Source organism: Equus caballus, chromosome 4 (genome assembly GCF_041296265.1).
Source record: "Equus caballus isolate H_3958 breed thoroughbred chromosome 4, TB-T2T, whole genome shotgun sequence".
NCBI lineage: Eukaryota > Metazoa > Chordata > Mammalia > Perissodactyla > Equidae > Equus > Equus caballus.
In genome coordinates, this window is record NC_091687.1 from 63215944 (window position 1) to 63239801 (window position 23858).

Below are 23858 nucleotides of genomic sequence, written 5' to 3' on the forward strand. Positions count from 1 at the left end.
TACACCACCACTCCTAAATAAAAATACGTGTGGTGTTAAATGGTGGCAGTAGTGTAAACATTAATAAACGTTATGACACAACTGAATTCAAAAGTGTTGACAAACCTAGGTTTTACAAATGAGTGGGAATGGTGACTGCTCCATTTCTTCTATTTTCAAATGCCCTTGTATCTGAAAATACAAATATTGTACCATTTATCAGTTAGGTTAAAAAGCAAGGGCAAGGTAGTGTTTTTCAAATACTGGGTCAATCAAGTTAGCAGGTCACAACCAGTATTTTTGGTTTCTTTTTAAATGAAACAATATATAGTTACTTGGGCTGTATTTTCATTTGCCAAAGATGGACTAATTTTTCTTGTTATTGCCTTTACCCAAGATTCACAGGTCTTGAACAACTATTTTTTACCATCATTTAAGTAAAACACAGGTTTTATGGGCAAACAAGTTGCAGAAGGATTCAGTGAAGAAAGGCCTGTAAGGACACATGGTGTTGGCCCCTGCTGCCTTCTCTCCTTAGTGACACCCCCCTGAGGCTGGACAGAGAGGCGGGGTCTGATCAGTAGAGCTTTGAGTCTGAGCTCAGAAGCCCATCCTGGAGGAGATGGGGAGTCAGTGGTTAAATGGGATGCCACCTGGAACGGGCCTGGGGATAGGGCTTTTGAGTGAAGACCAAGGTCAAGGCAAGCCAGTGAGTCACAACTCAGTGTGCAGAGGGTCCGGAGGGGGAGGAAACACGGGACGGGGGATTGAGATGGGAACCAGAGGAAGCACTGGTTCTAAGCTGGAGTCAGGACTCTCAGTGGGGATGAGGGATCTTTTTTTTGATCTTTACGTGATATCAGCTATGGAGAGGGGGTGGAGATCTGTGTAAACAAGAAGCTGCCCTAAAGGCAAAATTCAATGGCACCCACGCAGACAGTCCTATTCCTACATACACTTCTACATGTGGGTACCAGGTCCGCTGCCTAAAAGGTTTCCTTTGTACCATGTGACATACCATGTAGATTCTGAATAGGAGCTGGCAGGCAAGGTTTCTTACAGGAGTGTTTAAGAATCTTCAGGGGATGGCCATTAGTTTTAACAAGCGTTTTCAACAAATCTGGATTTTTCTAGTATGCTTTTAATAGTACAAACTATAAAAAGTAAAGTCCCACAATATCTTATTAGCTGGTGAGAACCTTGGAGTTTCAAAGGGTTGACAAATCAATCAACTCTACCTTAGTATAAACTAGTTCCATCAAGCAGCCTTCCTCCTACAATAATACTGGCCACATCTCTCCACATTTTCCTGGTTGGCTCTCCTTCCCATTCTAGGCAGCAGGTTATTAGCAATCTCTCCCACTCAAAAATCTGACCTCACTACCTCTCTCCTCATTTGCAGCCATCAACCACCCTTGTCTCCTAGCAACCATAAAGAGTAAGCCATTAGAAGGCAAGTTCATCAGCTCTTTGCCTCTGCACCTGTAAAACTCCTGCACCTACACCCCACCTTTCTCCTTCCCTCCCCTGACATCCTTTAGATTCTCATCCCCTTCTCCCTCCTCAGGGGGCTCACACGCCCCATCAGCATCTCTTACCATCAGTATTTAAGCCCACCTACTTGCCTGTCTTTCAATAAACAAAGGAAAACCTTCCCTGCCTCTCTACTTCCCAGCCTGCATTCTGGGAAGGGTGGTCTACACAGCTGCCTCCCACTCCTCACCACCCAGTCCTTCCCACACGCACTGCCTTCGACTGCAGACTCCCCAGTCCACTGAACCAGCTCCAGCTGAAGTCCCCAAATGACCTCAATTTTACTAAATCCGATGGACCCTCTCAATATTTCTAAACCTCTTGGCAAAATGCAGTACGCTGAGAGCCTGTCAACCCTTCCTACAAGCCCATTTTCCCTCAGATTCTGTGACGCACTCTCCTGCTTTGCCGCCCGGCTCTCTGCCACTCTTCCTCAGTCCCCTTTAGGGTTCTCTTCTTTCTGGTTTTCAGATGTTGGCGTTAGTCTCTTCTGGGCCCTCTGCTCTTCTGAGAGTACAGATTCTCCCTTTGGGGAAGTTGATCTGCTCCTAGAGTTTCAATTAGCACCTAAGTGATGATGCTGCCAAAATCTCTACTTGGATTCTACCAGAAGGTCACTCATCAAGCATGTCCAAGACCAATCCCTCATCATCATCAATCACAGGTCTGCTCCCATCACGTATCTCCCATTTCAGTCAAGGCCCCAACCATCCTTCTGGATGCCCACGCCAGAAACCAGACATCTCCTTGGTTCATCTCCAGCCCTCAAGTCAAGATCATCAAGTCCTATCCATTCTACTGCCTAAATATCTCTTGAATCCAATCACTAATGTGTGGTAGTCAAGAACAGTCTGCCTGGGTTCAAACCCTGCCCCTGCCATTTACAACTATGTGAGTGGGCAAATTCCTGGCCTCCAGTTTCCTCATCTGTCTGATGGAAATGTCAATAGCATACACCTCCAATGATCGTTTTGAGGATTAACTGAGTTAATACATATGAGGCACTGAGAACAATAAGCAGTGTGTAGGGTAGATGAGAGCCTTGTGGTTATCACGCTCAATCATTTATCACCACTCTGGCCCAGGCCCTCGTCCCCTCTCACCTGGACTACTCAAACCCCCTTTTAATTGGCCTCCCTGCCTCCAGTTTGACTCCTGCCAATCTAGCCTCTATGGCATGATCAGAGTGATCCTCCTACAAGGCAAGCCTAATAATGTCTCCCCGCTCCTAAGGGCTGTTTCCTTTCTCTTCTCTTCTCCTTGCAGGCTCCTGCCCTCCCTTGTCTCCCATCTCTCCTCACCCCCGATCTGACACTCCAGCCATATAAATTCCTCTAACGCACCATACCCTCTCCACTGGAGGCCAGTGCTCATCCTGCTCCTCTGCTGGAATATTCTGTTCTCCTCCTCACTCCTGCTCCCTCCTTCAGGTCCCAGCTGAAATGTCCCTTCCTCCAGCAAGTCTGGGATAAAATGCCCCCAACAGACACCAAGAAGAACCCGGTACCTTGCAGTCATTCAGCAACTGCAACTGCCTCCTTACTGATCTCCAGCTCCGAAAAATAGAAGCTCCCTGAGCACAGGGGGCAGATCTGTCTTCAATTTTGATACGTTCAGCACCTAGCCAAGTGCCTGGCTCAGAAAAGGTGCTTAGTAACTACCAACTGACATTAATAAATATATCCTACTCAACCATAGCCTCTCTAATAGAGTATAAATTCTGTTCTGTAATGGAACAGCGGTCATTTTTTATTTCAGGGCCCCCTTTAACTAAAGCATACCTAGATTCGAATTCCTTTGAACTTGAAGATGCCTCGTAATGTGTCCCCCTGGGGATAAGGGAATGTTAGGATTCACGATTCAGCATTTGATGGTAACAGATAGTTAAAAATAACAATGATGATGATGGCAACAGCTAACACTTACTGCACGCTTACAGCGTGTTGGGCACTGTGCTAAGCTTACCACACTCGGCCTCACCCAGTCATCGGCAAACTCAGAGGACAGCATTTGTTAACTAGCCATCACACCCGGAAGGTCCATAAAGGAAAGTCCACCAATCGTGCCTAAATCCCTCTTCTGAAACAGTTCACAAAACAAAGCTAAATGTTCTTAACTAAATGCTCTCTGGGCCATGGGAGGCAGCCATGAGCCACTATAACTTTTCCTAACAAGCAACAGGGCAAAGTTAGGAGGAGGACTGCGGGCTGCTGGCTCCACTGACTCGGGACTGTCTGTTCTTCCTGACAACTTGGCCAAGATGACTTGGAATGATGTGGGAATTATTTGCATTAATGGAACTGAAACCTTCCTCTTCTTTTCAAAGAGCATAACGTACCTTGTCCAAATGTCCAATGTCTTGTCCTATCTCAGCCAACAGCCAGCTCCCCATCCCCAAATTTCAATGCTGGAAGGATTTGGGGCCTTTTTTAAAAACTTATATTCAGACTGACTGAAAAATATTCTATGAAATTTTCACTGTCTATTCACAACTTCCAGCAGGACTAAAAGGCATTTTTTACAGCTAGTAAATTCCAGTGTAGAAAGGTTAAATGTTCTAAGCTTTGGAACCTCACCAAAATGGAGGGGGAGGGAGTGTGCAAGATGGAACAGCTTTTTAACATATTTTCAAAAGCTACCCAGTGACAAAAACAGAATTGATGAACAAGAAGGGGGTCTTCACTTTCCTACAAAGAGATCTGGCCTTTCAGTCTCCAAGATTTTGGTGCTTAGAGCTATACTTGGCTGGCCTCAATACCGGGAACAGCCAAGAGAAGTTTCTGTGCTCTGAGAGGGAGGAGAGGCATACTAAACATCCTGTTCTTTTTAATAGTCTGATGATATATATCCAAGTACTTAAAGTGAAGATGTTGAAAGATGCTTGCTTTATTCTGTTAATGAGTCTGAGATCCAATGTTGGAAGGAAGAGAAATGGACAGTGTGTTCCATACTCCCAATTTATTAAAAAGGAGAAAGAGGCAAGTTCTGAAGAGAGGATAAGTGGAGAAACCAATCAGCTTTAGTAAATGAGAGTAATACCTCTGTTCATAAATCAAGTTCAAAATAAACAATAAACCAGGATTTATAAAACAACACATAAGGGCATTTTTATAAACCACAATCCTTACATTAACTCTGGATTTGAGATCAGCGTCTCTGGGCTTGCCTAAAACTTCTGTAAAGAAAACCACTACAAATCCACATGAAAAATGTTTTCTTTATGAAGCTATTGATTGTTCAGGGAGAAACTATGTACATATATGGACATGCAACTAACAGGATCTAACTCTTACTAAATGAGGAGGTTTCCAGCTTATGCACAAGAATGGCTGCTTTCAGAGGCATGGAAATCAGGTCTTAGACAACATCCAAACGCTGAGTTGACTCTGCAAGCTTACTTTAATTTACTGTCCGTATTTTAGAGATGGCATGTTAAGGTTCTATATGCAGCATGATGAGTTTCCTAGGAAAGAGCTCAGTTTCACAGAACCCACCGCAGAAGTGCCTTTATTCTCTGATCACTCTAGACACAAACCTAAGGGACTATGAGAATGGAAAAGAAAACAGAATCACAAGATCATCACCAACATGCACTGCTTTTAAAACCTCCTGCCAATGTTCTAAAAAGCAAAGGTCTGCCGGGAAGAGCAGAGTCATGAGAATAGCTGGACCAAGTTTGTGGAAAGTAATCACAGGACCACCAGGAAGTGGGTCTGGGGCATCTGCGTGCAAGCACTGTGTTCTGTGTTGGGTTAAAAACTGGAATGAATAAACCAGAAGCTTATGCAGCATTTAATCCACTTTTTGGATGAAGATAAAGCTCTTACTTAATATAACATTGAGCTGGTGGTAGTAGTTACTTAAAGGTTGTGTGATCTGAGCACCTAAAAAGAGAATAATACCGAAGTGACTTGGATGGAATTTGGCAGTTTCGGTATTAGTTTGAAGTGTGATGTTTAGTGTGACTTTAATGAAGTGAGCAGTCAACTCTCCCAACTTGACAGGCAACAATGGGGGCACCTGAACACAGGAGCTCTCTTTTCAGTCTCACGGTGTCCACTGAGGTCGCGACCACCACCACAACTATGATTTCAAACACCATTAATCTGATATGTCTGCAACAGCAGTTTGTCAGCATTTTAACTATTGCTGTTAACTATACATTAAGTACAGTTCTATCACAGACACACACTTACGTGCTAGATACTATACATTATTTACCTATATTACATGTTATATATTATGTTCATTCCACCTTAAGAATATCTAACAAAACTAAGAAGCACAAGGAAGTTTGAAAAAGGAATCACGAAAAGAACTGACATATTTAAAGTTTATGCCGAAAGTGTGTGTATTTGAGAATCTGTAAAAAACCAAATATATATTTAACTAATGGGCTGAAATGTCACTTTTTTTAAGCCTAAAGGAGATCCCTATGACTAGGGACCCTTATAGATGTAGAACTTGTTGATTTTAACAGAGTAAACCTTGAGGGAAAAAACACTAATTTTCTACCTGAACCACAGATGAATAAAAGGCGCCTCATCAAACAGGTCTCAGTGTCTGGGATGGGTAATGGTGCCAACAACCCTGCTCCCGGTAAGTGCTCCCTTCCACCATCCTGCCTCCCTGCTCCTCCGCAAAGGCAATGAGGATCCAGGCAGCTAATGGGACAGCTTACTATGGGGTAAAATAGGAAAGTGCAGTGAGAGATAAGAGATGGACAGTGGAGAATGCTGTGGGCCCCGGCTGGAGCTGGACTGACTGGGTCCAAATCCATCCCAGCTCCAACCCTCGCTGCATCGTAAGCAAGTGTCTTTATCTCTTGGGGTTTCAACTACAAAAATGGAGATAATAACAGTACCTATTTCTCATAGGATTCTTGTGCGAATTAAATGATATATTTCAAATACAATGCTTGTCAACAGTGCCCAGCACATGGTAGGGCTCAATGAATATAAAGTTTTTCCATTATTATCACTCCTATTTCTAGGTTAATTCTGATAGGCGATCCCTCAACTACTTCTAGTCACCATGACCTTGGGAAACTACATGGCAGTCATGCACCACATAGCAATGTTTCAGTCAACGATGGACGGCATCTACCACGGTGGTTCCGTAAGATTATAATGGAGCTGAAAAATTCTTATCACCTAGTGATGTCGTAGCTATTGTAACGTTGTCGCATAGCAGTTTAAACAAGTCAAGAGTCGTTATTCATTGCATAATGTGAAAGTGAGTGGTGAATCTGTGAGTGCTGACGTGAAGATGGCTGAAGAATTTCTGGAAACTCTAGATAAGCTGACAGTGAAGGAAAATTACTTGCCAGAACAGATATTCAATATGGATGAAACCTCCCTATTCTGGAAACAAATGTCTGAAAGGACTTTCATCCATAAGGAGGCCAAGTCAACAACAGGTTTCAAGCCTCCTAAAGACAGGATAACAGTCTTGCTTGGGGACAATATTGCAGGCTACAAATTGAAACCCCTTGTGATCTGACATAGTGAGAACCCCAGGGCCTTCAAGCATATCAACAAGCACACACTGCCAGTGCACTACAGCAGCAATAGGAAGTCATGGATGACCCAGCTCCTCTTCTAAGACGCCCTCCTGAATTGCTATGCCAGTGAAATGGAGAAGGGCTGTTTGGAGAATAACATACCTTTCAAGATTTTGCTTATTGTTGATAATGCTTCCAAACATCCTCCTTTTATTGGTGATCTTCATCTCACTATCAAAGTGGTGTTTCTCCCTCCAGACACCACCTCTTTGATCTAATCAATAGATCCAGGAGTTATAGCAGCTTTTAAGGCTTACTACCTGAGGAGGACCTTTGCCCAGGCTATTGCTGCAACTGAGGAAAACCCTGAAACAATTCTGGAAAGATCACTACATCTATGATTGCATCAAGAGCCTTGCTTGGGCTTGGAAAGTTGTCACCAAGGAGTGTATGGATGGCATCTGGAAGAAGACACTCAAGAGGTTCATCCATGACTTCAAAGGATTTGTCAATGATGCAGAGGTTACAAAAATCAACAAGGCTGTGGTTGAGATGGCAGACAACTTTAACCCGAGTGTGGATGAGGATACGGTGAGGAGATTTTACAGGTGGTTCCTGAGGAATTGACTAATGAGGAGTTGTTGGAACTGGAATAGAAACATATAGCTGAAGAAGAGGTAAGAGAAAAGGAAACTGCAGGAGAAGAAAAAGGAGAAGAACCCCCAAGAAAATTCATAGCGAAGGGTTTAGCAGAAGCTTTCGAAGACCTCAATAAGCTCCTTAAAAAGTCTGAAAACGTGGACCCCAACAGTGAAAGGTTTTCATTAACAGAGAAGAATGTTCATGGTGCATTATATGCTTACAAGCAAATCTATCATGAAAAACAGAAACAAACCAAGGAAACCACCATGGACATATTTCTGAAAAGAGTGACACCTCCTCAAGAAGAGCCTCAGGCCGGTCCTTCAGAAGGTATTCTAGAAGACATTGTTATCACAGGAGATGACAGCTCCACGCATATTACTGCCCCCGAAGACCTTTCCCTAGGACAAGATGCGGAGCTGGAAGACAGTAATATTGATGATCCCGACCCTGTGTAGGCCTAGGCTAATATGTGAGTTTGTGTTTTAGGTTCATTTATTTATTTTTTGAGGAAGATTAACCCTGAGCTAACTGCTGCCAATCCTCCTCTTTTTGCTGAGGAAGATTGGCCCTGAGCTAACATACGTGCCCATCTTTCTCTACTTTCTATGTGGGATGTCTACCACAGCATGGCTTGCCAAGCGGTGCCATGTCCGCACCCGGGATCCAAACCAGTAAACCCCGGGCCGCCAAAGCGGAACACGTGCACTTAACTGCTGTGCCACTGGGCCGACCCCTGAGTTTTAGTTTTTAACAAGAAAGTTTAAAAAGTAAAAATTAAAATTTTAAATGTCTAAAAATAGAAAACAATTTATAGAATAAAGACATAAAGAAAGAAGATATTTTTGCACAACTGTATAATGTGTTTGTATTATTACAAGAGTCAAAAATTTTTTAAAAATTAAAACGTTTATACAGTAAAAATGTTACAGTAAGCTAAGGTTAATTTACTATTGAAGAAAAAGATTTTTTAAATAAATTTAGTCTAGCCTAAGTTTGCAGTGTTTATAAAGTCTACAGGAGTGCCCAGTAATGTCCTAGGCCTTCACATTTACCCACCACTTACTCCCGGACTCACTCAGAGCAACTTCCAGTCCTGCAAGCTCCATTCACGTAAGTGCCCTGTAAAGGGGTATCATTTTCTATCTTTTATATCATATTTTTATTGTACTTTTTCTATGTTTAGATATGTTTAGATACACAAATACCACTGTGTTACAACTGGCAAGGTATTCAGTAGAGTAACATGCTGTGCAGGTTTGTAGCCTATGAGCAATGGTCATACCATATAGCCTAGGTATGTAATAGGCTATACCACTTAGGTTTGTGTAGGTACACTCTACGATGTTCATATGACAATGAAATCACCTAATAACGCATTTCTCAGAATGTATCCCCATCACTAAGCGATGCATGACTCCATGCATCACCCCCCTCCAGCTCACTCCCCTCCTGGCTTTCCTCCCACCTCAGTGGCAGCTCCTTCTCCATCTCCTTTACTGGTTCCTCCACTCTCTCAGGTTCCTATTGTCCCAGTGCCCAGGATTCAACTCTTGACCTCTTCTCCATTCTCTCTCTTCTCACCTCTGAGGAGATCTCATCCAGTCTAGGGCTTCAATTCCATCTATAACCCAAGTCTTCCTAAATGTCTATCCTCAGTTCTGACCTCTCCCCAGAATTCCAGACTCGAATATCAAAAATTGCCCACTGGAGATAATTGTTCAGAGATCTAATAGGCATCTCAAACTTAACATGGCCCAAACTGAGATCAAGATCTCCCTGCAGCCCTCAAAACCTGCTCTTCCCACTCACCCTTATCACAGCTAATGATAATCAAAACCTTCTAGCTGCTCAGGTCAAAAAGTTTAGAGTCGCCCTTGACTTCTTTCTTTCCCTCATGACCTAAACCCAAACAGTTGACCCCATCTCTAAAATATACCCAGAACCCTACAACTTCACACCACCATCTTCATGGCAACCACCCTGGTCCAGGACCATCATCTTTGTCCTGGGTTATTGCAATAGCCCCCTAATCAGTCTCCTTGCTTCCCTATTCTGAACACAGCAGCCAGAGTGATACTTAGTGTCCATCCATCACGTCACTCTTCTGCTCAAATCTCCCAATGGCTCTTCGTCTCTCATAGATAAAATGCCAAAGTCCTTGCTCTGGCCTACGTGTGCACATACCCCACTTCATCTCCAACTATCCTCCTTTTTTCACTCCAGCCCCATTGGCCTCCTTGCAGTTCCTCAAACATACTAGGCAGGTTCCCACCTCAGGGCCACTGTTCTAGCTGTTCCCTCCACCTGAAATAGCGTTCTCCCAGATAGTCACCTTTTTACCTCCTTCAGGTCATTACTCAAATGTCTTCTCACCAAGGCAGTTCCCCAACCAGCCTATTAAATACTGTGACCAAACTCCCCCCACAACACACACTCCCTATCCCCTTTCCTTGTCTTACATTTCTCCATAGCAGTTTCACTGCCCCACGTAACCTGTATTTCACTCACTTCATTTACTTATGGTCTGTCTCCCCACAGTTAACATATAAGTTCCACAAAAGCAGAAATTTTTTTATTGTTTTGTTCCCAACCTAGTACCTAGAACAGGGCCTGGCACAAAGTAGGCACTGAATAAATATTTATTAAATAAATAAATAGGATTAAATGGTAGCTGCCCTTACCTCTCAGTTATATCAGGAACACATGACATAAGGAATGCGAAAGGAACCACTAAATAATGTGACAGTCAGATCACTATGTGGATGGTGTCACCAGCATTACTATATTGAAAATCCAGATATGGCCTGAATGAGCCCTGCTTGAATTGGTTCCCCACTGCTCCTTTGTTTCCCTATTTTAGTACAAAGGTTGGGAACAGAGAATTCCCACAACACTAGGATTCTGGAAAGGATTCGGTTCATAGATCCACTCAACGTCTAACCCTACAAATGATTACCTTAATCACAAGTTGGGATTTTTGTCTTCCCTTGGAGAAGAATAGGGGGAGGGGCAAGGGGAGATTAAAAGATTAAGTGTGGTCACTTAAGAGCGCAGAGAGTGACAGATCTCCTTTTACTGGGTGTCAAATACCACTTAACTTCCAGGCAGCTCAGGGGAGAGGACACTCCTTGACTTCTGCTGGGCCCTGATGATACAACCATGTCTCACCCGGGGTGGATTTTGGTGTAAACTCTCAATGGACAAAAGCTGGGGTTCAACTCAATGACCTTCATCTGGAAACCAAAAGTATGTAAGAGACTCTATTAACTCCAGGAGATACAGAAAATAGTACAGTGTATTATGACACACCAGAAATTACTTTGGGAGGCACCAAACAGAAATGATCCAGAGTGAGAACTCTCTTCTAAATGCAAATGTCTCTCAGCCGGTAGAAAACTCAGCGGGAAGACAAATTTGCTAACCTATAGTCCACCTTAGCTAGAATGATTGTTTAAAACTCCTCTCTATGAGTTCCAAAGAAACCATAGCTCTTCAGAGGCCAATAATAATACCGTTTACTTGCAAGACGAACATTTAGTTACTGCAGTTAAACTGCAAAGCATTGTGAATCCTGGTGAGGAAGGCAATTAATCTAATTGAGCTGAACACATAAGGGTTTTCAAGTGGATAAAGCGGCATCCTGGGACACCTGAGCCCAGCCACAAAAACTGCTCCATTCAGGGAAGAGGCAGCAGTGAAAGCAAGGAAGTCCTACCGAGCTCACCCTTGAGTTTTACAAGTCGATTTCCTTCATCATCCGCTCCGGCCCCTTTAGAAAGAAGCAACTTACAAAATTATATCCTATTAAAGACCCTAACATCAAAGTTGGAAAACTGACCGATTTAAGACTTAATCAGCTTAATTGTAAGATTTTGCTTGTCAGTGACGTATCAAGCCTGACTTGTTCCTCTCACATCATTAGTTGAGACTGCATCACTCAAGAAGAGGGAGGAAGAGGAGAGGCAATCAGAAAGAATTACCCAAGTTTCTAGAGAAAAGGCTTTCATTTTTCACTTTATCTAAGTGACTAATGAGATGAGAATACTGCCTCGCAACCTCACCAACCGTGGCTGCTTTTTTCCTCAGTAAAAACAAAACAAACCGAAAAACCAAGTTATCTAGCATCTGGACTCTCTTCCCGGAGTAACAGCGCGTTCCCAGGAAGGATCAGATGGAATGGGAAACTGTTTTAAGGATGACACACAGGCACACTCATGATCCATCCTGCTAGGACGCAATCCAAGCCCATGTGGAGGTTTCAGCAGGAATCAGGAATAATCTTCACTGTGGATGGGGTCTTACAGTTTACTTCAGCGTACAAAATGCTTTACTTATTAGAGTGAAACCAGAGAAAATGAATGAATCCATATCAGACCAAAGCATTACAAATACAGAAATTCCCCAGTATTGCTGACATGACATTGCTTTCTTCTGATGAGCAGTGATTTTTTTTCACTTGCTTTTGACTCCACACTGGGTTTGATATTTTCAACACACACAAGTCGGGAAACCTGGAGTTAATGTTCCAATAGCCACTCCTTCCATCAACCTCTCGCAGAGACACGCACCTGGCTTCATGTGCATCAATGCGCCATTACGGCATGTCATCATGTCAACAAACAGAACTCGAGAGTTACAAGACAACACCAGCTTCTTGAGAGACAAAAGATCTGACACACATTAATGCCTCATTATACACCCAGGCCTTTTACCAAGCAGAAGGAGAAGAGGATCACCCCTTAATATAAACACTACAGGCCTTTCTTGCTAGGAGGGTCAAGTCCGGTATATTTATTTCATTCACCACATGGTCATCTTCCCCCAACTGTAAAGGAGATTCAGTGAATAAAAGCTATGTTAGTATAGCATTATGCCTGAAAATTTTAAACAAACCAGTGAGGCAAATCACTTATGGTTTTCATACCAAGCATACCTCTGACAGGCTCCATATAAATACTCCTTTCAGCTCAGAACACCATACATACCATTATGAAAACTGTAGTCTGTGGAGCAAGAGACATAAAATTCCACTGGCTTAGGAAATATCAGTTCACATGTTTACACTGCCATATTCCACCAGGCCCCATGGTCTAGCGGGCTAGCACAGAACCGGGACTGAAGAAACCTGAGGGGTTACAGGACTTCCTCAGTCGCTGACAGGTTTCGAGTTAGGGAAAGTTATTCAAATTATAGCCCAGTTGCTTTATCTCAGGAAGAGGGAACAAAAGTGACTACAAACTTGTAACTGCAGCAGAAGCGTCTAAACTTTAAGCAATTCCAAATGACTCAAGCTACAATCTGTCACCTAAACCTCCCAGTGTTACAGGTGTACTTTTAAATTTGTCCTTCAAATACCAACCAACCCACAAACCTCCCACAAGAGTAAGTTTCCAGCTCTTACGGAGTGAAGTATCTTGAGGCCTTTCTCACCATGTGCAGAGTTCTACACCCAGCCTCCTGAAGCACTTCTGTCTATTTGACAAACCACATCCATGCTATGCAAAGACTAAACCATAGAGTGGCTGGGCCAAGTCACCTGCGGAGAATACAGCCAGGCACAGTGTTCATTTTTGTGCCAGGTGACCTGGAGTAAAGAAAAAGTGCTTTGGAGAGTGGAGAATGTTCTTGGTACCTGCAGTCGCTGTGCTTCTGGCTTCAGAGTGATGAAACTTCAGCTGGGGATGCATTTCATGATACGAAGCATGAAACAGCCAGGAACATAGGAATCCAGTGTCCCCAGTGGCCCCGAAAGCCAAAAATTACATTGCAGCAGTCGAAGCCAGAGACCACCACGGGAGACCAGCAGAGACGAGACACAAGATTAAGTAAAATAGACTAACTCAAGGTGCACAAACAACGGAGGAATAAAGGACATGATGACCTCATGGGTTACAACAGTATCAGAACAAAATGCCATTCCAGAGTGGTTCAAAGGAAAAGATACACACAGTCACCATTACCATTATTGGATACACACATCTAACTGAGTTTACTGTCAAAGAACGCATACAAAGCTCCACTTTCCAGATCCTAAAATAGAACTAAAACAATTTCATAGGGATGATTTATTAAACTTAGAGCGGCCTTCAAATTAAAACCGAGAGACCTAAGACCAAAGGCTTTTATACCGCATCTTACCCAGGCACATCTGGCTTCCCTGAGCTGGGAAAACGCAAGCTCTGTGGGGGCTGAACAACGCCCTCCCCAGGTTGCAGCAGTCCCCTTAGCTGGATGCAATGACGCTCTTCTTCAGAGGACAGGCTTTTTCAGAAGGCAGAGTGATAGTTAAGCTGAGAATACAGCTCAATTCTGCAACTGGTTCTCTACATCATCCTTACTGTACCCATTTATGAATTCAACAAATATTTATTCAGCACTTACTCTGTGCCAGGTACTGTGCTCTCAGCATTGCTTTTTCCTAGTGGACACAGTCGCACACAGGCCCAATTAACTTCTTGGTTGGATTAACTTTCCAACCTCTCTTCGTGTTTACCTTTCCAGTGATGCCAAATGCATTCAGTCCCCGAGGGCATCAGCATCCCAGTTTCAAACTAGGAGCCTCCCCGCGATGCTCCTTTTCTTACATTTTGGTGGGAAGAGAGCCCATGCCCTTGGTTTCCAAGTTCATCTCTCTACATAATCAAACCAGCTCCCGTTCTTTGTCTTCCCTCTTCCTGCCAGTTCTCTCTGTTCCTCTAAATTCACTTACTCAGCCTCTCATTGATCTAATCGTCCCATGAGGCGCCTTGATGGGGACTGGCTTATCCCTTTCCTTATTCAGGCAACTCTGACATCCCACCTTTCCTACATAATTCATCTGCTAATAATCTAAGCACCCTCTCTATGTGTATCAATCACTCCCCATGAAAAAGCATCTGCAATGATAATAGATTGAACACTTGATAAAGCACTTCCAATTATACCATCTCAATTAATCCTCAACAACACTGTGAAATGGATACCACTTAACTCATTTTATACACGAGGAAACTAGGGTGTGTACAAATGAACTAACTTGTCCTAGATAACGCAAATAGTGAGTGGCTGAACTGGGACTCAAACCCCATCAACTGGTTATAAATCACGACTTTTTCCATTCATCACTCTGTCTCTGCCAAAAACCCTGCTCAGGAATCAGCCATGAGAAATAGGGAAGATAGAGGGTGGCAGCTTGCCTTGTCTGCTGAGGGCCAAACTGAGGCAAAAAGTGAAGAAAGAAGCAGGCAAGCCAAAGGAGACAGGAATTTGAGGCTGGGAATCTTAAATGGCCTAAGTCAACTTCAAAGAGTAGAACCCAACCAGGAGTTCTCAGGAAAGGACCTAGAAAGAAGCTGCAAAGGTTAAATTACAAAGTCTATGAGGGACTGTCTAAGGAACACTTGCACATCACACACATGAAGCAGTAAAAAGGAAAACATCCATTTGGCTCCTAAAGAGTTAGAATTTAAAAAGAAGCACGGTCAAGAGGAAAAAAATCAACTGCAAAGAATTCTAATTAGAAAGCTAAAAAGAATTTAATAAGGCAAGGATTCCAGGATTCTCAAAGAAGGTGAGTTCTGTTAAGAAGGTGAGAAAGCGACATATTTTCTGCCCCAAATGTCCTAAAAGATTCAGATATGGTGCGCGGACATGTGCCCAGCCACAGAGCTGCCTGAGATCTCAGTTAACCTGAAGTCACCGAGCTCTCCCCCGTGAGCCTTGTCTGGCAGCCCATATCAACCCCATGCCCAGAGTTTTCTGTTTTCCCTTTATTCTGGAGAAGACCACAGTAGAAAACACAATTGGTAATAAATTTTTTTAAAAAGTAGAGTGAAGGGAATGCTTGAGATCTACTTGACAAGATGGAGAACCACTCAGATTTTCTTGCCTCCAGCTTCCCAAGGCCCTACTGCAGTGGACAACCGCACCCGGTTGAAGAAAGTAGGATACTGACAGTCAATCTCAGCCTATTTTGTCTTTGATAGCAATCCATGTATCAAAATATTCAGAGATAAAAGGGTATTCTGTCATTTTTCTATTAGGTAAGTAACACTAATTCAATGAAATTCAATAAATATTTCTTGTGCATCTACTACAGGCCTGCCTATCCCCTTGGCAATTCTGATTATAGGCAAAGAAGTAAAAAACAGAACTCACTTGTTTCCATGTTTTTACGATCTATTAGAGATATTTCCCCTTAGGGTTTTCCTTCGTTAGGATTTTGTTTTATTTGTTTGTTTCTTCATTTGTTCCTTCATTCATTGAGCTTTTCATTCAAGTACAACATGCAATACAGGATGATCCTTACATGCAATACAGGTTTTGTGATAAAATGTCAAACTAGGCCTTTATAAATTATCATTCCTTCCTCCCACAAGACAGCTGTATGTCTTTGAGTAAGTCGCAGCCGTTCTCTGAGGAGCTTCCTCAGTTAGCAAAAGAGGTGTAAGAGAGTCTACCCTATCCATCTGAAAGTGGTTTTCTGAAAGCAAATCAAAGGATAAGTCTGAAAGTGCTTTGGAAATATAAGCATGGATATCTATGGATCAGAAAACCTAGTAGCAAAAAGTGCAATTACCTTCAAGAGACTCCCGAGGGGTGCGTGTCCATGTTACACGCATGTGCACGTGTGTTATCAGCAAGAGTGGTGGAACAGCTTTGTGCCTTCTAGGTAGTATTATCACTACCCAGGTGCAACTATTATTTCTGCAAGCATCTGAGTTCAAGGTAGAAACAAGACTTAGGGACAGTTACCTATACACCTGACCCTGAATTGTGTGGATAGTAGGGTGCTATACCAACATCTAATTTTCAATCTTTCCAACTCTAGAGCTCTGTTTTCACTATGCTTCTGTTCCAAGAGCTTGACTGGTGGACAAGATACGTCAAATGTCCCAAATCTATAATTTTGTGATCATGGGGCATCATCACCTCTGCCCTGCTGATGACCAAAAAGTGGCTGTCTGAGAGTACTTAAAACAAGTACCACTAGGAAAGAACTTCCTGAAAGAAACTTTCATGGCCTCCAAATTGGAAACTGAAAGGAAACAAGGGGCCAGCCTGGTGGTGCAGCGAAGTGCGCACGTTCCACTTCAGCTGCCCGGGGTTCGCTGGTTCAGATCCCGGGTGCGGACATGGCACTGCTTGTCAAGCCATGCTGTGGTAGGTGTCCCACATATAAAGTAGAGGAAGATGGGCACAGATGTTAGCTCAGGGCCAGTCTTCCTCAGCAAAAGAGGAGGATTGGCAGCAGTTAGCTCAGGGTTAATCTTCTTCTTCAAAAAAAGAAAGGAACCAAAAGTCAGTGAAGGAGAATTCACTGACCTAACAATCAAGGGCAGTTTTATTAGCTTCATTCAATGAAGCAAAAACTTGGACCAAAAAACTCATTATTCAAACCAGATGCTGATTTTGTAACATTCATTTCAATGATGAACTGTTTCAATTTTCTTTTATTTTGAATACGTAATATAAAGCAGGCAAACCACAACACTAATAAAGGCACGCTTGAAATTTGTAAAGTTGGTTTGAAAAAGAACGGAATGTAGGAAACCTGTTTTCAAAAGCTTATTGCCAAAAGCACTTTTTTTCCTTTTTTAATCATGTGACAAAAGAAGTGCAATAGCGGGTTTCAGAAAAGATCAATTACGGGCAGCAATGAAATTACCCTTTGATGATAATTAGCCCCAAATCTTGATTACTGCCAGCTCCAATTATCTGGTCATAAGGCATATAAAGTACTGTGTTCATCTATCTCAAAAAAGAATGAAGGATGAGCTCCCCAAGGTGAGTAGTCAGATAAGATGGGGAGGCAGAAAATGGGACCACACAGATCTCAAGTGACGAAGAAAAAGCAAAATGTTCATAAAAATGTTTACTAAGCACAAAAGTTACTTTAAAAAAAAGCCTCCTGATAATCTCCCTCCTAAAATGATCATCCTCTCTTGTCAGAAGAATGATGAGGAATAGATCTCAACCCCAGAAAAAGTAAGTATTTCTGGTGAGACCAGAAATGCAGCCAAGTGGATCCTGGGAGAAGGTGAGAGCAGACCATGGGGAATGGAGCCCAGAAAGATGACCTTGGCCTTGGAACATAATCCCAGAGGGAAAGAGGGACACTCCTCCGGTTCAGGGCTGTTCAGAGGTGGCAGAGCCTTGCTGTGTGGTTTCCAGGTTCTCAGTCTGAGGCTGTGAACTGCTACCCCACAAACAACACAGCCTCACGGCCAGGGGCCTGCTTCTGTCGCCTTAGGGAGACAGAACTAGAGCATTTTAGAGATGGAGAAGATCAACATCTTCATTCTACCAACGAGGAGACTCAGGATCAAGGAGGCAGAGTGAAATCTCATGGGACTAATGAACGGCAAAGCCTGTTCTCAAACTCCTGTGTCCTGACTCCTTACCCACCTGCCCCCTCCCTCCCTCAGACAATGGTGAGGCTCTGAGGAGCAGTCACTGCCGACTGCCATTGTTGAGCAATCACTGCGGTCTGTCACAATTATGAAAGGACGCGCTCCCCTTCTGCCTCGGGTGTGCTCGTTTGCTGATTCAAAGCCAGACAGCTGCAAAAGAAAATCTACATTCATATTGGAGCAATAAATCTTATTTACCGAAACCTACTGTGGGCCAGGCTCCCTGTTAGGCACCAGCACTCATTCTCCTCTTGCAATGCTCACACCCCAGGAGGTGTTTATAACCTCATTTTACTGACAAATGAAGCTTAGAAAGGTGACATAACTTGCTTATGGTCACAACACGAGGTTAAGTGGTGATCCAGGGTTCAGACCAGTTTTTCTAGCTCCTTGATGACACTGCACTTTCTACTACACTACTAGCCCTAGAAGTTCTGCAAAAAGAAGAGCTCTTCATTCATGGATTATGAGAGCTGCATAGGAAGCTTTGCCTAGTGAAGCTATCGGAATCATCATATAAGAAGTACATGGATCGTGAGCAATGGTAAGGAAGCTTCTAAAATCTGGGCATAAACATGAGCCCTTTTAGTTACGTAGCTAAGGAGAGAAGTTTCTTGCAAAATTCTAATTTTTCCTTCTAAGTATCTTTGCTCCACAGATCCTGGATATTCTGCATATTACTCTTCTTTTCTCTTTCCAGCAAAAGCTTAAGTCCCCACAAGCAGAAGAGAAGGACAATGGGAATCTTAACAACACACGGACAGTCACCGACGTAAGAGCCCGTTGACAAGACCGTGGAGAACTTCATTATTCCAGCTCGCAGCCTCTCGCGGCTGGCCAGCCTCCACCTATGCTTTCACCTTCTGGCAACCACCTGCCACCTTTACCTTCTGGAAACATGGGCAAGTGGCCAGCCTGGAGATTTCTGCTCTCTGACTAAACACGAACACCTTTCACCCTCCAGGCTGAGCACAGCCCTGAAGGCCAGGACTCACTGTGGGTTTGGTACTACTGATGTCTCTGCAGTTTGCAATCTTCTGCCTGCAGGGACGCTGGCCTGTTTAAAGCTAGAACATTCCAAAGAACATTCTTAACCAAGAGAAGACCCACGGGGTTGGAGCCTGCTTGCTTGAATATACAGACCAAACAAATAGAAGCACCAGCCAGGCAAACCGGGCATGGTGTGCTCTCAACAAAACACAACCAACTTCAGTCTCCTAGGGACTTTCTGGAGTTTATTTACTGGCAGTTTCAGGTTCTGGGAATACCAAAAAGAATGGGTTCTGCCCCTGAGGAGTTCACAGTCTGGCAGGGGAGACAATATCTTGAAAAGGTTAAGTGTGGTCTTAGGTGGTAAGTGTGAAAACACACAGGTATACCAAATGCTATAAGGAAACAGCACGGAGGAACTGGGAAAGTTTCATCAAAGAAGGGACCATATGAACTGGGTTTATAAGATGGGTTAGCATGTTCAAGGTGAAGAAATGGAGATTCAGGGACATTGCAAGCAGACAGGATAGCATGTTCACAGACTCACATTTATGAAGGGCCCTGCAGTCCAGGGAGTGAAGAGAAGCAATGTTTACATGTGGGGGAGGTGGAAAACCAGTAAAGGAAGCATCTCAGAGACTATTACAAAGGGTCTCTATAGGCATCCAAGAGTCAAAGAAGGTTTTAAACCATGTTTAGCTTTTTTTTTAAAAGAAAGTCATTCTGGAAGACATGCCAAGTGTGGACAGGAGTCTACATCAGTGCTGTACAAAACAAATAAAAGGCGAGCCACAGGGCCAAACCACATATGTAATTTTAAATTTTCTAGTAGCCACATTTAAGGTAAGAGAAAAAATAAGTGAAATTAATTTAATAATAGATTTTAACCCTCAAATCCAAACCATGATCATTAAACATGTAGTCCATATTTTTAATGTTACAAATGAGATAGTTTACATTCTTTTTTCTCATACTAAGTCTTCTAAATCGGCACATTTACAGCACATCTTCATTTGGATGAGCCACGTTTCAAGTGCTCAAAAGCCAGATGTGGCCAGTGGTTCCATACTGGACAGCATAGCTCTAGATAAACCAAAAACAAGACCTACTTTGGAGGCTGCAGCCAAGAGTCCAAATAAGAGATGATAAAGCTCTGGGCAGATATTTCCTTGGACATACGCTAAATTACCATGGAAATGCAAGTTTACAAACCTATAACTTATTTTTTGTTTTGAATAGGTAATAATTCACACGATTCACAAATAGAAATCATACAGCAGGGGATACAGCAAACAGTGCTGCTCCCACCCTTTTTCTGTCTACCTCGTTCCCCACCCACCCATTAAAGGCAATAATTTTTATTGAGTTTCTCTTGTTTGTTTATCCTTTCAATGTTTCTTGATGCGGATACAAGCAGATATGCATGTAGGCTCATGTTTTGTCCCCTTTCTACAGGTTGCATATTATGTTCTGATCTACACTTGCTTTTTTCATTTAATAACATAAGTTGGAGATCTAAACTGCACAAAGAGTTCCCATGTTCTTTTTAAATGCTGCACCATTTCCAACTGTATGGTTGAGTCATAGTTTATTTCACCAGTCTCCTACTAATGGATATTTGAATCATTTCCAATCTTTTCTATTACAAACAATGGTTACCGCAATAAAAAACTAAATTAAAAAAAAAAACAACAATGGTCTAATGAAAAACCTCCTATAATACGTCACTTTATATGTAGCCAGATGTACCTTCAGGTAAAAATTACCAGACCCAAATCGCCGGGTCAAAGCATAATTGCATTTGCAATCTTGACAGACTGCCAAACTGGCCTTCCGAAGTTGTGCTATTCTGTACTCTCACAAGAAGCACAGTGGCAATTTTTCCACATCTGGCCAACAATGTATAATTGTCACACTTTAGAATTTTTGCCAATGTGATGAAGTGAAGAGCGCCACTTCAGGATAGTTTAAATTTGCTTTTCTCTTATTATGCCCGAGTCTGAAGATCTTAGGTTTATAGACTATCTGTACTTCTTGTTCTATGAATAATGTGTTCACGTCCTTAGCCTGTTTTTCTATTGGTCTGCCAGTCATTTTCTTATTCATTTGTAGGAGCTCTTTATATAGAGAGATAAGCCCTTTGTCCATTGCAAATATTTTTTTCCCTGACTGTCCTTTGTCTTTTGAATTTGCTTATTGTGTTTTTCACCAGATAAAATTTTTTATCTGAATTTAGTCAAATGTATCAATCTTTTTCTTTTATGGTTTCTGAATTTTGAGTTATAGTTAAAAAGGCCTTCTTACTTTTACCCATGTTTCTTACCCTTAATTTTTCCATGTTTCTTCTAGCCCTTTATTATTTTAAGCAGATATGAATACATACTCAAATTTTGAAATTCTTGTTAAAAATATCATTTCTCACTTTTTCCAACTGAAGTAGAACAGACATTTTATGAATTGCCTTCCTGATTTCTCCCTCCTTTCTTTGTCATAATTGTTTTGAATATCACAATGATCAACATATAAAATGAACTGTTCAAGATGGAGTTTATTTATTTTTAAAATTTTTCTTTTTGAGGAAGATTAGCCTTGAGCTAACATCTGCCACCAATCCTCGTCTTTTTTTTTCGCTAAGGAAGAGTGACCCTGAGCTAATATCTGTGCCCATCTTCCTCTACTTTACATATAGGACGCCTGCTACAGCATGGCTTGATAAGTGGTGCATAGGTCTGTGCCCAAGATCCAAACCGGTGAACCCCGGGCTGCTGAAGCAGAGCATGTGAACTTAACACTATGCCACCAGGCTAGGCCCAAGATGAAGTTTATTTTTAATGGTATGAGTTATAGAACCAACTTCATCTTTCTCCAGATAGCTACCCACTTGGCTCAATACCATATGCTTTTTTAAAAACTTCATCATTAGCCCATTGAAAATACAATTTTTAAATACTTTTCTATTTGTGTAGACAGCAACCTGGATTTTTATAAACTCATGGTTCTAATTCTCTGGTCTAGACACTACAGAGGTAAATACAATTTATGCTACTCAATTATTGATGGGAACTGCCAAGTTTTGCAAAACTGCATTCCTACAGCAATGGTTTTACTCCCACATCATCATCCATATTTTTTAAGCAGATGCTTGACTTGAAGAGATAGACAGACACAAACTGCCACTGAGAAGTTGACAATTTGGAGGCTGCTAAATTATTTTTCACAATTAATTTATTTAAAAGGCAAGTGACACAATACAATTAAATTAAAGTCTGGCAAAACTCCCATTAATGACAGAATGCTGGTTTACCTAAGATCATTTTATATGATTGCCAGTGTAGTAGTCAAAAAACTTCCAAGAAAGAAAGAAAGGAGGGAGAAAACAAGTGATTCAGAAAATATATGGTCCACCGCAGCTGGAAAAGTAAAAAATAGTATTTTTCTGAGTTTTCATAAAGATAAATAAAAATACGGACCACTTCACAAATTTGTCTGTCATCCTTGCACAGGGCCATGCTAATCTTCCCTGCATCATTCCAATTTTAGGATATATACTGCCAAAACAAGCACGAAAAAGGTGTTCTTTAACAAGAATTGAACATACTCAACTATTTCTATTCAAAAGTTTCTAGTAAACTGGAATTAAGGTAAAAATGAGACAGGTATAGTATTCTATGACAAATGTCCTTTTACTCCAATATTAATTCACATCCTCTATATTAGCATCTTTCACATTTTATTCAATCATTGCATATTGTACATATTTCCCTGTCACTTGAGGTTGTAAAATTAGTTCTTATAGTTCAGTTTCTTAGAGAGATTTAAACACACAAACACACACAGTTATGAACAGCATGTCCTTCAAAAATCACAAGGGGATCAGTTCCTATGGGGATGCGCATGCATTAGACACAAATTTCACTTAGGTGATAATAGTACCAGAAAAATAACAATGGCAACAAAACGATCCCATGTAAAAAATAAAGGAAATGTTGATGAAGTGGGTCAGGAGAATCCTGTGGAGTAAAAGCTCCCTCAGACATGACCACAGTGTAGCTTCCAGACCTCTGAGTTGTTTCTGATAGAAACGGAGCTGAAGCAGAAGCCAACAGCCCTGTGAACAAAGAGGCCATGGTCATGCTTCTCTTGGGGTGGTCTCCTCGCAAAACCTGCTGCTTCCCAATCAACCTGCAGACTCATGAGAAGGCCTCTCAAACCTGATCTCCAGCCCTGAAACCATCTCTTGACTTTCAACCTGTTTTCAACTTGCAAGTGCCTAATGGAGGCAATTCACCCCCATATCACACTTAAGCGTCTAAAACCAACCACTTACGCCCACTGACCTTCCCCTCCCACAAAATCCTACCTTGCTTCCCCTATCTATGTCAACAATATTATCATTTTCCAATTTGCCTGGACTCCGTCACACCTTACACCTTAGGCATCTTCTGACTGTTGACACCTGTGATGGCCACTCACCAAGTCTTTCTCTGGGATGTCCCTATCCTGCTCTTCCCTTTTGTTCCAAGGCCACTCATCTATTTCAGACCCTCCTCAGGACCCTGTGCCTACTTCAAAATCTCCTGACTCCCCCAGTTACAAACAATTCTATGTAAAATTGCCATGAACTTTTCCTAGATAGTACTTTCTCCCAGCCTCCAATGTTCCCCATTACTTACATGACAGCCTGAAGTCATGTCACTGATCATTTCATTCATTCAACAAATATTTATGGAGGTCTATTTCTTGCCAGGCACTATTCTAGGTATTTGGGACACATCAATGAACAGACAAAAACTCCTGCTTAATCTATCTCTCCCTGC

At 42.2% G+C, this 23858-nt stretch overlaps 1 protein-coding gene, 1 long non-coding RNA gene and 1 other non-coding gene across 4 annotated transcripts in view; 1 reads left to right on the top strand and 2 right to left on the bottom strand.

Annotated features, from left to right (window-relative positions):
• JAZF1 (JAZF zinc finger 1) overlaps window positions 1-23858 on the bottom strand; it is a 321433-nt gene that overhangs the window by 239315 nt on the left and 58260 nt on the right. Inside the window, exon 1 of one of the 2 annotated variants that reach the window (XM_070264724.1) lies at window positions 13293-13426. The exons of the other annotated variant lie outside the window; for it this stretch is intronic. Coding sequence (XP_070120825.1) covers window positions 13293-13347 — 55 coding nt within the window. The 5' untranslated portion in view covers window positions 13348-13426. Of the gene's footprint in view, window positions 1-13292; window positions 13427-23858 lie in introns of those variants that run through there. 2 annotated transcript variants of the gene reach the window in all.
• On the top strand, window positions 18416-20406 carry LOC138923784 (uncharacterized). The gene is made up of 2 exons (XR_011437907.1): window positions 18416-18595; window positions 18752-20406. It is a non-coding gene; the product is annotated as an uncharacterized lncRNA (long non-coding RNA).
• Window positions 22500-22605, bottom strand: LOC111773337 (U6 spliceosomal RNA). The gene has a single exon (XR_002807721.1). It is a non-coding gene; the product is annotated as a U6 spliceosomal RNA (small nuclear RNA).